The sequence below is a fragment of the Juglans microcarpa x Juglans regia genome, chromosome 2D (assembly GCF_004785595.1).
Source record: "Juglans microcarpa x Juglans regia isolate MS1-56 chromosome 2D, Jm3101_v1.0, whole genome shotgun sequence".
Classification (NCBI taxonomy): domain Eukaryota; kingdom Viridiplantae; phylum Streptophyta; class Magnoliopsida; order Fagales; family Juglandaceae; genus Juglans; species Juglans microcarpa x Juglans regia.
This window is the reverse complement of record NC_054596.1, coordinates 13,488,549-13,504,719: the sequence shown is the minus strand read 5'-3', so window position 1 is coordinate 13,504,719 and position 16,171 is coordinate 13,488,549. Positions and strand designations below refer to the sequence as shown.

Genomic DNA, 16,171 nt, shown 5'->3' with positions numbered 1-16,171 from the left:
CTTATATTTTCGTACATGCATTCAACGCAGCAACATTTCCTTTCTTTTTACCAACTAAATGCCAGAGCTTGTACTCGTCATTAATTTGTGTTGCTGTGTAAGCCATCTAGAATCACTGTTACGCGACAGTAAAAGTAGTAACAAAGATGCCAATGAAGTACAAAGAGCATCTAGTCACATACAGATGCCAATATTAGTACTGCAATTAATTGAAGTCTTATTATATATAAGAAATGATAAATGCCGGCCAAAACAGTTCAATCGGGTACTCAACCATATGCATGCACTCCCTTTTGCTTCTTTCTTTAGGTGAATAGAAGTTTTATTAAGAATAATTATACGTTGTCCACTCAATTTATTTTCTCATTTTGACGGCCTCTTATATATATTTTTAAATTTTTTTATTTACTGATTAAATAAGTGACTATTATTGTATTCATATATATATTTTTTAAAAATGTTTAAAGATATTAAAAAAATATGAAAAGAAAAAATGAAAAAAATGAAAGAGAAACACTATTTTGCCTACTACTTTGACCGTTCAAAGTGACCGCTTAATCTTTTTTTTATTTAGTGATTAAGGAAATAATTTTAAGTGTATTGGTATATTTTTTTATTTTTTAAAAATATTTAAATATATTAAAAAAATGTGAATAGAAAAATAAGAAAAAAAATACACTATTGGTCAAATGAGCGAGCTATTCTGAGTAGCAGAGTAGCCCGAATCAAAATAAAAATGAAGGATTTTGCCTAGGCAGCACGTTTGCGGTAGCCTTGCATTACCCTTTTATAAATTGGGATTTTCCAAGTAAAGGTGTACCTATATATAATATATATCCATGGAGTAAGATTAAAACAATATGATTGTAAGCAGTACTACAAGAGAATTCAAATTCATTCTTTTGAAAAAGCATTCAAGGGTACAAGAAATGAACTCATGCACAGGCCTAGAATATTGGGATCACTTTAATTTGGTACAAAAATAATATGATCTTAATTGGATGTGTGTCCCAATTTCAAAGCTTATTATGTCAGCTATAATTACGTTATTAGAAAAATGAAACATGGTAAGTTTGTAATGGCAAACATTGGTAATAATGGCCAAGATCACTTTCATTAGCATATGATCCATATTCTCTTAAGTAGGGTAGGCCCCAAAACCCAAAAGGAGGAAAGGTTTGATCATTTCGATGCTGTCTTCAATCATTTGTTGGTGCCCAATTACGCTCTCCCAAGTGAGTTGATGATTCATTTGGTTATTATTTTGATCACATGTCATGAACTGAATCACTGATAAGAAAGTGAAAAGATTACGGGAAATTAGCACTATGTATATAGTAAGTCACTTTTAACGGGCAATCGGCCCCATAATAATGGCCGCAATACGACTGCGCGCCATGCCAACAGATCAGTTCTTCAGTGGTCTGCGGTCTGCGGTCTGCACACTCACGAGCCAAAAGCTCTGATTTCTTCTTTTTCATTCAAAAAAGACATTTTGTAGTCATGAGACTAATTATATTTAGCGCTCGAAAGTTCAGGCCTTGGGATATATATCTATATTTACCTGCATGGAGCCACTGCTACAGTAAATAAAATCTCTCATGATCATGAGCACTCGGAGTCAAGATCAGACTATAGCTAGCTTGTTTAATTATTTAGTTTGATGAGTGCATGACCAAGGATGTGAGAGCCAGTAGTACTAGATCATCGATCCTAAGCTGGGATAAACAACTATATATACTAGCTAGGATTTATAGAATTAAAAACCTATTAGGCTAGCTGTTATTTTCAACATTGTACGTACGTCATGAAGCCCATGAAGCCCCATAAGTTTCCAAATATATACTTGGATCCTCAGGTACTATATTTGGACGTTCTTGTTTTTAAGAAACGGATCGATTTCTGTTTTTAAGTTCATACAAATTAATTTAATTGTTTCCTGAAAACACATGCAGCAGCTAATATGGGGGAGGTACTACTAGAACAGTACTGTTGGAAATGATATCTTGAAATTCATTGCATCATGGTATTATTGTGACCTGCAAGAAACACGATACTTTGTGTTTCAAGTTTTAACTTTCAACAGGTCTTTCGCACAGTTTTTAGACAAACGTACAGTTGTGAGAGTGAGAGTCGGAGGTTGACTGGTTCTGTTTTATAACGTAAAAATTAAGGTATCATACATCATGTGGATACATGTGTGTTATGTGTGATGTTTTGACTTTTGTTTCACGTTATATATGAGAAATACTTTAGTACTCGCAAAGTAATTATATAAAAATAAATCTATTAACTAATGTAATTTGATGAGGTATGTTAGATAAGTGGTGCTAGGGCCACACAAATTTCTACATCTTTTTTCTACCGAATAGTGTTAAATTTTTATTTTATTTTTGTTTCTATTTTTTTCAAACATTTTAAAACCCATTTAAACATTTTTACAAGTAAATAAAAAAATAAAAAATTATTAAAAACACTTTCTTAATTATTAAGAAAAAAAATTAAAAAACAAATTCTGTACAAAATAGGTGCACATGACTTTTTTGGTAGCTCTATCATTTCTCATGTCAAATTGTAAAATTATTTTTATTATAAAAAAGATCTAGATAGATTTTATGAAACCGAATTGTCAATTTGTAAATATATTTTTATGTAATCTCTTTATATATATATATATATATATATATATATCAATTATCAATATATAAAGTAGATAAGTTTGTGGTTTCCCATATTTGCTCCTCTTTTCCATCGTGACTACGATCACTTAACCAATAAAACAGACATCCCCGGACTCTCATGATACCATGCCTGTGGACCGGGACCCGAAGCCACTGCTACTGGTGAGAGACGGAGGCATATGCCTGATCGATCGGGAGCATGCATGCTTTATTTCTTTTTTCGAAAGATCACGTCCGTTTCTACATAGTTATATCATCCTAAAACACACACAGTCCACACACACACACACATACACACAAATATTTCTCCTTTATTTTCTTTGGCTCTGTTTGCTATACCTATAATTAAGATTTAAAATTTCATGCATAAAAATTAAAAAGTACCTTTTCTCTATTCGTATCTTAAACCCATAAATGACCAACCATTAACCTTTCAGACATGATGTAGAGCATTTTATAAGTACGTACGTCTCGTACTACTACAACAAATTTACTTAAATTTTCGTCTCAAAATGTTTCAATTTTGCCTTTAAAAGTTTTTTGAGACGATTTTTTTATAATTTATCTCAAAAAGTCTGTCTCAAAAAATATTTTGATACAAAATTCAAATTTTGACCTAAAAAATATTTTTTGAAACGAAATTTGCCATTTCCATTCGAAAGCGTTCGAATGGATTTTTTTTAGAACGAAAAAAATTTCATCCCTATTAGTTGTTGGAATGCAAAAAATACCATTTGAATTTATTTTATTTGGTACAAAAAGAAAATTTCATCCATAATAGTCATAACAGAACACATTTTTGTTTTCGAGAACTAGTTGCAAATAGTCATTTGCCAAGATTAAAAATGTCACAAATAACTATTTGCATCGACAATATTGGGTGCAAAAGCCCTTTTTTGACGAGACTATCACGCAAGAAATGATGTTTGTAACCAAAAGTGTCAATTGTAGCGAACTAATCTCCTAACAAATACTTTTATGTAAAATTAAAAAAAATATAAGCATTTATTGCCTTCACTTAACAGCAAATAGTCATATAAAATCAGGAAAATTAATATAAAAGCTACAAAAAAATATTCATTACAAAATCTCCTCAAATTCTTAACCATAACAAATTAATTGACAGTGTTTACAGTACAACTCATCATATAGCCTTGATCATGCAAAAAATACAAAATAATGAAACAGGCCAAGTTTGAAACTTTAGTTCTTTTGTTCTTCCCAAGTCTGATCAACTTAAGGATATTCAAGTCTTGAACTTTTTATCTTCCCTTGAAATTTCCAAGAACAATAATAATATTAGTCTGCAAAATATTTCCAAGAACAAAACCTACAAAATATAAACATCAAGCCTACACCAAGCATCTAGAATTTGTAATAAATAACACTATAACAATAAAGAATAGCGTAAGATACCAAAAAAATAAAAACAACATTTATAGCAAACAACAAGCTTTTATATATTTCAAGAAAATTGAAAACAAGAAAAAAAATCTATGTGAGTATACCTCAAATACAAACAAGAAAAAGTGATTTTTGAGCACCGAGCATTCTATATAAGATCAAAAAAGAGAAACAATATTAGTAGAGTATAGAAAAAAATGCAGATTCAAACTACAAAAAAAAATCTTATTCTCATTTCCTACTTCACAAGAATGCCCCCAAAATTTTCCAATTTTTTGTATGCTACTCTCTCTCTCTCTCGGATCTATAAAATATCGCACACTTTTTTAGAACATTGTTAACTGTTCGAATAAGTTAAAAAACGTTCCAATGATAAAATTTCAAATAATTAGCGCAATCCAAATCCCGGCCAAATTTCACTGAAATTGAACTGTTCAAATTAAAACTATTTCCCTTCGAACGCACACTATTTCCGTTCAAACGAACAGACACATTCTAATTTGAAAAAATTATTACTGTTCGAACAGGTTTTGTACCATTTGAAAGGAACTAACACAGTTTGAACGTATATAATAAACTGTTCAAACGATAAAATTTCAAAAAATTAACACATTTCAATTCACGACAAAATTCACTAAAATTTAACCGTTTGAACTGAAAGTTCGAAGACTTTAATTCCATTTGAACTACTATTCTAGTTCGAACGGAAATTATTCTAGTTCAAACAAATTATTAGTATTCGAACGGATTTGGTAGCATCTGAACGGAATTAACACAGTTCGAACATATATGCTAGTCTATTCAAACGGACAATCAATTTTAGAGATGTCATTCATCCCTAGATATTACTGTTTAAACGATAAATTACTGTTTAAACAGTAATCACAATTCGGATTGCTTTGAGTTGAGATTTGGATTTCATCCCTAAAAGTAAGAAAAAAATTTAATCCTAAAAAGATTCGTTCCTAAAAATTAAATTTGTTGCAGTGCGTGTCCCATTGTATAGTACTCGTTTATAGATATATTGCAAAACCTCACATTGTGACTTTAACAATTGATTATTACCCCCCATGGATTTATCAAATTAGTATCTAGCCCGAGAAATGGGTATATTTCACATGCGTGGGACCCATGACCTCATTTCGATCGTTTATTACGTAATCCTTACGTGAGATATGTTATACCTGATCTCAATTTGAGTCGCAAATAGGCGTGCAAGGTTTTTTTCGTCTTGACCCAAAAAATCGATTGGACCGATCGGTTTCGGATCGGACGGGTTATCGGTCTGGTCCGATCCCCATTTTTGGTGGACCGAAATAATTGGTTCAGTCCGAAATTTTCTTTCAAGATCGACTAGATCAGAACGATTATACTCCAAATCTCAAAACTCGACCAACTTGAAAACTGTGAGGGTATCCAATGGAGAGATCGATCGACCTATATACCTTCAGAGCATTCTATATATATTGTAAATAAAACTAAAGGAAAGCTCACTTCATATATAAGTGTAAAATACAACCGAATTTCAAGTTTTCAACCTCAAAGTTAAAAAATAAACAAATAACTAAAAAATAATAGTCAAAAGTTCATAAAAAACCAAGCTAACAACTGAAAAATAGTAAAAAAAAAAAAAAAAAAAAGGAGTCACAAGATAATAAAAATCAAGCTAATGCCTACAAATCTTTGCATGCAAATTTATTAATGCTCGCAAAAATCTAATCTTAAACATATATTGGGATATTAATATGAATTTTGCAGACAATTTATCTGATTATTAGCAAACCAGTTAAGAAACACCCAAACAACAATATCTAGTAGGCTCATATTCTAAAATGCCATTAATCGATCTTATAATTGGAGTTCCTTTAAATGATTACAAAGAGTTTAAAATTTTCCTCACAAGTAATTAATGTAGTGGGGTAGTTAAATTAATTCTATCCATGCACAATCATATACAATATGTAGAAGCCATTCCGAGCATTAACACATGGTCATGACTCATGGGATATCTGATCAGGCAGCAAGAAGACAAAGGGGTTCACGCGGCCACAACATTAGTGTACGTGTAATAGACAGGCACGCATGCATGTCAGCTTCTTAAGCACACAAACTGCCGTGCACCTGCAGGCAGAATATCCTCGAAGCAACCCCGGCCAGTTCCCACCTTCTTTATTGAACCGTCATTTTCAAATACATAAACGACCACGATTCCCTCATGGCTCATGATGTGATGTTTTTACTTATAAAGGAGAATGTGCAGAACTGAATAGTGAGAACTGATCAGAACTACTGCGAAACTGCTGCTTCTATACTAGTTTGAAGTTTAATTGAAGTTTGAACAAGCTGGAATGTGATGAGTGAGTACGTCTAGGCCAGAATAATTCAACAGAACTGTACGTCAGTCAGTCCCATACTTCTTTCACCTGGAGACCAGCTAGCGCGTGGAGAGAGAGAGAGAGAGAGAGAGATTGTGGAAAGCTGCTTTTCTCATTGGCTTCCATTCATGATATAGGTTATGGACCTACCTTTACCAATGGTTGCATTCAAATTTTCTGGATATTAGGTCGATCTTATATATATATATATATATTAATAAACTGATCTTAAAGCTTGTACGTTCAAATGGAAAGCTGCTTTTCTCATTGGTCTCCATTCATTAGTAGCACTTTCTTCATTCTTTTCCGGCCGTGATTGGTGTCCTTAAAAAGTTGTATTTTTCTGCTAGATGTCCAGCTTGAAAGTTATATACTGATAAACTCTCAAAGCTTGTTCAAATATCATGTATTTTTTGGAGTAATTTTCTATATTGTCTACTGCTAGGCGCTGGTGAACCCTTTAATTAGAAAATCTCACCACATACTGAGATTGACTGCTCAAGCCCACTTCGATCAAGCCGGAGTCTCTATAATATAACATGGGCTCAAATCTCCAAAATATAACATGAGGGTAATTACTTTTACGGGCGAAGGCTTAATTCTTTAAGTTTATATACATGCATCTAGTTTCTCTCTTCATTGATCACTTTCTCTATGACTAAGATTTCGTTTGATTACTCAACTCATCTCAACTCATCATTATAACTTTTTAAAATTTTAATACAAAATATAATAAATAATTCAATTTTTTTAAATCTTAAAATAATAATAATATTAAAAAATAATATTCTAACAATATTTTATCTTCTCAACTCAACTCAGTTTAACATTCAAATACAACCTAAATTTATTGACAATTTATCATTGAAGTGCTTCGAATAAACTAAGTCGGATTGTTTTTATGAGTTGCTGGAGGAGTCCGTCGACTGTCGAAATTGTGAAGCGGTGGGTTCTTCACATAAGGATCGGGGAGGGGAGGGAGTACACGTGTGACATGTATACAATCTAGAGATCAGAGAGAGAGAGAGAGAGGATCGAGGTCATGTCATGACAGCTTATTAATTAGTCAGGAGGGATGGCATGGGATGTCTCTGCAAAGGCAGGATCTTAGACAGCAGAATATTGCTGAGCAAGAGAATTTTGTCTGGGAGGGATCTAGACAAGAATCACAGTCACAGAGAGAGAGAGAGATCGATCTCGATAAGGAGGGGTGGGCGTGGTGTAATCATTCCATCAAATACCCTCAAATTTGGTGTTTCAGTCTCACGTTAATTAATACATGATATTTATATATGTTCATTACTATATAAGTATATATATGCAGATTAGAAAAAAAAAAAGTATATATATGCATATATATATATATATATATATATATATATATATATATAGCCTGATCATGATCTGGATCATCATCTGAGAGCCAGGCCCTCAGGCCAATCATATATAGAAATTTATATCTCATGAACTAGCTAGCAATTAATTAAGAATAGCTTACAAATGGGACATGATCTCACATTAATATTACGATGGAATTAATTAATTTGTTAATTAATTACTAGGCTTTTGTCTTGGAGATCGAATTTGATATATTGAAAGTACTCTCTAAAAGGTCGAAAGGACGCTCAGGCAAATCATAACAGTTTTATTTTTTGTTTTTAAAAAAATCAACTTTATGTCTTTTAGGGCAGAGATGGAAATAATTATAAGTCGATATATAAAAGCTGAAACTGAAGTAATAGAATGTAATCTAAGTGGCATAATGCCCAGCTAGATACCTATAAACAGAGACAAAAAGAAATGATGTCTGTTTGCCACCCTCTCGCCGGCCCTAGCTAGCTATTTCCTTGTCATTCTTTACGCCCAAGCCGAGAAAAAAGAACAACATTTTTTTTCTTTTTATTTAACCCAAAGTGATCGCTGTAGATGATGCAAGATATTATTCCACGGTACGTACCATACTGACCTCATAGGCACGTCAGCTCCACGCATGCATCATCTTGAAGTAATGAAAACCCTATTAATACAGTACTACTACGTTATAAACTAATTAATCATATATTCTATTTGGATTTTTTTTTTTTTCTGATCTATATAATTAGTGAATTTTTACCGATATTGGTTACTTCATCTTCAATAACGTTGTATACATATTGTTAGTTGGGTGTTGTCGCTCGACCTATATATATTAATTCGAATGATCTTTCACAAAAAGAAATTCTAAATATATAGATGCATTACATGATCCAGCTTGTACGTACTGATCCCAGACTATTCAATCGTATTAGCTAGTGCACGGAGGTAAAATGCAAGTTTGGATACTGAGTATCTTGAAAATATTTTATTATTATTTTTTATTAATTTTTTATTACTATTAATTATTATTTAATATTCTATTATTATTTTTTATTATTTTTTTACTATTATTCACAGAATATCTCATTACCAAACGCAACCTTAATTAATACGAGATTAAAAAAAATTAACCGCTTTCACCAGAATATTCGAATAATTAATAATTCAGTTTAAGTTGATCTTCCTTTAACGTCCCAAAAGGATCAAGGAATGAATGAATGAATTAGGTCCATGAGCTGACGAAAGAAGTTAAAATAATTTATTTCTTTTTGGATATATCACGAGGTGCAACAAATTAACAGGCTATATATATATATATATATATATATATATATATATATATATAAAATACGTAAACCAATGTACGGTTATTAGATGATCATGATATCCCTAATGGCCCGTAAATTGCTATATATGATGGCTGTGGTCCACATAAATTATTCACTTAGAGAAAAAACAAAAAGATACCCAAGATTATTGAGCTTAATTAAGAGATGATAACAATATAATAGGGTTGGTTTGGAATTTGAGATCAAACGGTGGGTGGATGTGGGGTTGGGTGAAGTATATCAAGTTAATCCTAGAAAAGGGGATCATGAGAAAGGTGAGAAGCTTTATTTTCTGCAAAAGATCAAATAGGGCCTGGTTCAATAATCATAATGATATCTTCACCGCCGATGCAAAGAAATGAGAGATTTGCACCCAAGATTCATCATCATTACCATCTGATATTTCCTTCGGCTTGCCAAAAAGAAAACCTAGCTAGCTAAAAAATTGATGGTCAGGATTTAAAAGAAACCCTAGAAAGTGAAAGATATATTAAGTATCAACGTCTTTTTGCTTTTTTTAAAAAAGATTTTGTGGTGAATGATAATTTCACTTGTGCATGCACTTGTATTTTTTGGATTTGTCTTCTATTATTGTGCACTCATCTATTTTCACTTTTATCCTTGGATCCGTCTAGGTAACTAGCGGAAGCACGGGTTTTCTATGTACCCATCAACGCAGATAGATGGATCTTCTCATATATATATAATATGTTACTTAAACCCGCTCTGATCCCACTTGCATTGTCGTGTTTTGTTGACCTCCTTATAAACATGACATTCCACTAATTAACCGTGCGACACATAGCCTTTTCAAGTCAAACAGTAACATATGTAGCAGTAATCTATATATATATATATATATGTATATGATCACTCCAAAATCCCAAACACTAACTTCGATCGGTTGAATTCATGTTCAAGTCTCTGCGGTTAATAGTTAAATATTTTACACGCTTACCATCCTTTTATTTCTCTTTATAATTTAAAGTCTCTGTTGTTTTTCTTCTTTAATAATATTAAGGTAGATTCTGGTTTGGATTTCTTTTGCTTCTCAGCTTATTTATGTAAGAATTAAAAAGGGTTTTTGTAGAACACGGGAAAAGAGAAAGCAAGAAGGGAAAGTGGTTGAACATATATATATATATATATATATATTTTAGGTATTTGGATACTATCATTTTCTAGTAATTCTGTCTATATATCTATCCTAGAAGTTTGAAAGACCGATCGTGCTTTTAATCTAAACTGTTTGTAGTCCTAGATAGATCATCCTCGCCAGACCTCTCGGCCTATAAAAGGAACCAAGCGTCTTTATATTTGGTCTTCTACACCCTTCATATATAGAGATCTTGAAAGAGAGATGTCAACTACGTTCCAAGCCATTCTCAGCCAGGGCGGCCTCTTTGAGGATCAAGATCAGGTGCCTGCACAAATGGATTTTTTTTCTTTCGCTCCCAACTTGACCTTACCTACTTTGGGATGCCACCAGTCTCTCAAAGCCTTCAGTACCATACCACCTTCACTTGCATCTGATTCACCTTCAAATAATCTCAGCGGAACCCTAATCTCATCTGCCACTACTAAGCAAATTGGAGACGACATCACTTCTGATTTTATTGGATCCCAGCTCCTTTCCTTGCATAGATCAAGCGCAAATCTCTGGTAAAGTTGCATAGGTTTTTATATTCAACCATGTAATGTTTCTTTACAGGAGTTCCATGCAACTGTCTCTCTCTCTCTCTCTCTCTCTCTCTCTAATGACTTGGTTTTTGGCTTTGTTTTAACATGATTCTAGGGCATGGGGAGATATGGGTGATTGCTTAACCAGCAAGAGAGACATCGGTGGAGACCTAGATGGTCATCATCTAGGGTTTCTACCTTGAAGATGAAGAAGATAAAGGCGAGGAGGAAGGTGAGAGAACCTCGGTTTTGCTTCAAGACCATGAGCGATGTAGACGTGTTAGATGACGGTTACAAGTGGAGGAAATACGGACAGAAAGTAGTAAAGAACACCCAGCATCCCAGGTAAGAGAAATCAAGATCATTTTTTTTTCCTGCTATATTCACTTCTTCACGAAAAGTTTATACCACATTTGAATCATAGGCATAACTATGGAACCATGGCGTACCCCCAAATAATCCATTCCACGTTCCCTCTCGATCTCATTATTGTTGTTGTCATAATTATGTTAAGCAAGCTTGATGCAGGAGATTAAGATGGGTGAACATGTTTTAGCAGTATGATTAATGACAAAATATGTTAAAGCAAATGGAGTACTACTAGAAGCAGTAATCATTAGCTTAAAAGGAGACGTAATCACAGCGGAAAGACCAATAAACGGGTAGACCATAAAGATAATGGAACAGCGATTACCATTGGACAACACAAGATAATTTCGAGGCATATATATCACATTAATATTGATTATATATGTTTATTTATATTCATGATCATCAAGTGAAGTACTACTGAGATTGAAATTACAAGATGATGGTAAAGGGAATTAAAAGTAAAGACAATATCATTTTACATGATGATCATATATCTAGATATCTGTTTATGTACGTGTAGGTATACACGCTCTCAGTTCTATAAAGAACTGATCATATATATTGGCTACTTATTAATTTCCCTCAAAACAAATGAAAGTAGACATGAGTTCTTCCTGGAATACTTCTTCAGTGCCAGCTTGAAGGTGCTGCCCTGGTATTTCTTACAAAGTTTCCAGGACTTTATAATCTTTTATATGAGGAGCTAGGTTATACGAAAGGATTTGATATGCAAATTGAATTAATGCTAGATGTTGAGTACAGCAGCTGTGCACAAATATAAACTACGTAGTACCCGTTCTTTATGGAATTGCTGATCACGAGCAATTGTACGGGGTTCCAGCTTTGATTTGTGACCCCAGTAGAAATGATTCCAGCTTTCTTACAAAGTCAAGGATCATAATTTCTTATCAATGATTTCAATTCTGAATTGGTATGTACTCGATCCTCCCAAGTCTAGTTCCCGGGAGAAAAGAGAGGCAATGCGTAATGATACAACTCGTTTGTTTTCTGGTTCATGTTTTCTAACACTAATTATGGGCCTAAGAGAAAATTGTCCAGCGTCGAGAGCTTTCCCCAGTTTGAAACTGAACCTGGGTTAGAGCTCTTACTGTTGAAGGGTCAAATATTGACCTTTAAAATCTAGCTTTTGGAGATGTTATGCTTAAAATAAAAACCTTTATTTTTTTTCTTGAATTTTTCCATTCTTGCTCATATTACTTGTAACTTTACATGATCATATATATTTTAAAAAAACTTGTTTAAATGATTAATTTAAAAAAATACTTAAAAATATATCACATATCAATATTGCGAGCGAAGTAATGAAATAAAAGATAAAAAAGTAACATTACAGCTATATATCATGTGTTTAAAACCCCCGTGCTACTCTAGTAATTATAAGGTTGGCCTCTCTTCCAGTCTGTTAAAATAAAGTTGATGTGTTGAATGCTATTGGCACATTAACCAAAAAAAAAAAAAAAAAAAAGAATACTATATTACTATTGGCACTAGTGAAAAGTACCTGATCTGGAACCAAAGTTATCACCCCTAGCCTCATGTCCGGCCTTCCTGAGGCGATAGGTAGGAAGTTCCCAAGCCTTCTAAGTTCTATATATAAAAGCTTTCAAAGTTATCACCCCTAGCCTCATGTCCGGCCTTCCTGAGGCGATAGGTAGGAAGTTCCCAAGCCTTCTAAGTTCTATATATAAAAGCTTTCTCCTAATTATCTCCTCAAGTTAAAAGCTAAAAATAGATATAATAATGCTTATCTAGGAGAGAGAGCGGCGGATTGAAGGTGGTTTTTTTGGTCAAGCCATGTATGTTCCTAAAAATTATAAAATGACACACTTATCTTTATTTGATAGATATTCTAATATCTAAATACTTAACTTTTAAATTATTAAATTTATTTCAATTCAAAATTTTTTTATACATGAGATTTATAACCATTTTCAATTCAACAGCTTTTTACATATGGAACCTACAATTTTTTTCAAATTCTCATAAATATATTTAAATTCATTTTAATATTCAAATATATCTTAAGTAGGCCTCACAAAACTTACTCTACTATCTCAATTCAGTACTATTTATAAAGAACTCAATTCATCTCAACATCTAAACGCAGCCGAGCGTTCAACAATGCTTATTTTCCCAAGATTTTGGCCCTAGCCCCGGCCCCTCATGTATTTATCTCTGCTTTTGTCTGGTTGATTAGGTGGTAATTACAGCAAGTTAAGCTTGGAGAGATCATTTGAATTTCTTTGATTAAGCCCAGATTAGGGTTAGACCAATCTAAGTTGTTGATTAGATTTTTTATGTCCTTATATATCTAGATAGTACGGGAAGTCTTACAGGCATGATCTAGAGCTACATTTTTTTCGTTAGAACAAAAAAATGTCTTTTTGATTTTGTGGCACAACTTAGTCAGACATCAGCTTAGATATAAAACTTATTGTAGCTTTCGCCTTGGACCAAAGTATATAAGCTAGAATGACTAGCTATTTCAAACGATATTGTGCTTATAATAAAAGAAATAATCCCTCGATTCGATGAATGCATGCAGTACGCGGTCTCTCATGGAGTTCATGATCCGTTGTGGCCAGCAAGCACTTAATTCATAGATATGTTTAAGTCAAATGAAAATGATAATAGCAACTCAAGATGGAGCCGCATGAATGTATATGATGATCCCGGCCCTATTCTGAGTCGAGCATAAATCAAGTGCTAAATAAAGCACCATTACACGTTTAAAAAAAAAACTGAATGCATGCATATGCTGTAGCTTACACACGCATATATACAATATAGACGCTGTCAATTCTGTATCCCGTATCCCAAATGTCATGGGCTTCAGTATATCTGATTCTGTACTCTACCAGCTAATTTTATATTAAGCCGGACTTCTCTGCAACTCTGCATGATGTGCATGCTCACAACAAAACGTGATCTCGAGCTAAGAACAGTTATACTAATTTGATGACCTTTTTTTTTCTTGGGGGTTTTCATGCATGCAGGAGCTACTATCGTTGCACACAAGATAATTGTCGTGTAAAGAAACGGGTGGAGCGATTAGCCGAGGACCCAAGGATGGTGATTACAACCTACGAAGGGAGACACGTACATTCCCCGTCACACGATATGGAAGAGTCGCAAGCTCCATCCCAGCTAAATAATTTCTTCTGGTAATTAATGAAATACATGCATGCATGCATGCTCAAGGAGTCATCGATCGTTATGTATCCTCCACTGTGCTTGTGAATGAGCATTGCTGTGCCTTTATCAAGTGTTGGAGACAATTATATCGGAAATAAAAGTAATGTTTGTAGAATTCCCAGGTCTATTAATTGGGCCCTTACTCTAATGCAGTATAAAAACTTTCATCTCCTTGGACTTGGCTTGTGTTTCACGCCTCTCTCTCTCTCTCTCTCTCTCTCTCCAGATATCTATATGTATACGGATTGGAATCTCTAGATTGGAAATATATATGTATATATATACACACATGTTTGCATGGTTGGCTAATTACTTTCTGAAGCAGCTGAGTAGCTTGTGTAGGTAGAGAGCAAATGGGTGAACAGAAGCTACCAGTAAGCGTGCATGGTGCATGTTTGAAGCTGCACGCATATGGACATGCAATTTATGTACTGCAAATGCATGCATGCATGCATGTAAAAATGAAGATTTTTGTCCATTTTGAATTGGTTGTACCTGAAGCGTAAAAGATGTATTGTTTCTTTATTCGGGTTTATGCAAGCTTAAAGTACCAAAAAAAAAAATGTAATTCATGATTTATTATTATTTTTTTCTGTTTGGCTAGCTAGGATCGAAATTAAAATGACATTTTGTCCAAGTAACGGGTTCAAATAGATTAAATGACATTTCGTCCAAGTAACGGGTTCAAATATTTGCCTCAGCTTTTACCTTCGTTTTAACTTCTTCTGCGGCATGTTCATGCCTCACTTTAATTTAGAGTTAAATGGGGCAAAATACATTACAATGTAGTAAAAAATTGATCATGATCATCAGTTTCCATTTCAACTGCATGCATGGCCTAGTAACTTCTTGAGTCGTCTAGATCAGGAAACTGATATTATATAGGACTTGATAAACAGAAAGGATCGATAAACAGTCCAGAAAAGTTCCCACGAAGTGTACTAGTTTAACTTGTTCATGGTCTCAACGTCCATACCACTCAATTTCTTCATAGTACCACCATTAATTTTCTCTCCCAGAAGATAGATAGAAGCTTTTCTTATCCTCTTTTTTTTCCCATTTTTTTTTTTATATATATAAGAGAGTTAAATTGTGATCAGACTCATATCTTCGGACAACTTCACAGATAAATACCCCTAATTTAGAATACAAAACCATTACAAATTTGGCGTGAAAAAAAAAAAAACATGCAAGCTATAATTTTTAACTGTGTAATATCAACAGTTTACGCCACTGGCTTGGCCCAAAATTTACGGGTTTATATGAAACGTCATCTCCGCCCAGTGCTAACAAGTAACAACAGTCTAGAGCTAGCCTTTAAACCCATTTGGGCTAATCATGTGACGTGGTCCACACACGCTCTTAGAAGAATTTCACTCAGCCCAAATCAAAACCCAATAACAAGTTCATTATATATTATTAGTGAAATGATATATACATTACAAGCCCGCACAAGTTTCGTGCAAGCTATTTCTAAAAAAGTGAACCCCATCATAAAAAATTTTAAAAAATTCATTTTTTTATGAGACCCACATTTATATAAAATGATTGTACAAAATTTATATATTTGAAACTTATACATAGCATTACTCATATTAATATTATGTATGCAATATATATTTTTTTCATTTTGTATTTTTTAGATTTGATCATAAGCTCCCTATATTTTAGGTTTAAGGTCATCACTAAAGTAAACAAACCAATTAAGCACCAATTCAATGACTGCTTAAATATTAGGAAAATCATGCATATATAGACT

At 33.3% G+C, this 16,171-nt stretch overlaps 1 protein-coding gene across 1 annotated transcript; it reads left to right on the top strand.

Annotated features, from left to right (window-relative positions):
• The first annotated feature begins 10,309 nt into the window (after window positions 1–10,309).
• On the top strand, window positions 10,310–14,583 carry LOC121248105 (probable WRKY transcription factor 13). The gene is given in 4 exon segments (XM_041146461.1): window positions 10,310–10,806; window positions 10,940–11,007; window positions 11,010–11,169; window positions 14,214–14,583. Coding segments are annotated over 4 exon segments (702 nt in total). The 5' UTR covers window positions 10,310–10,504; the 3' UTR covers window positions 14,386–14,583.
• The last annotated feature ends 1,588 nt before the right edge of the window (window positions 14,584–16,171 follow it).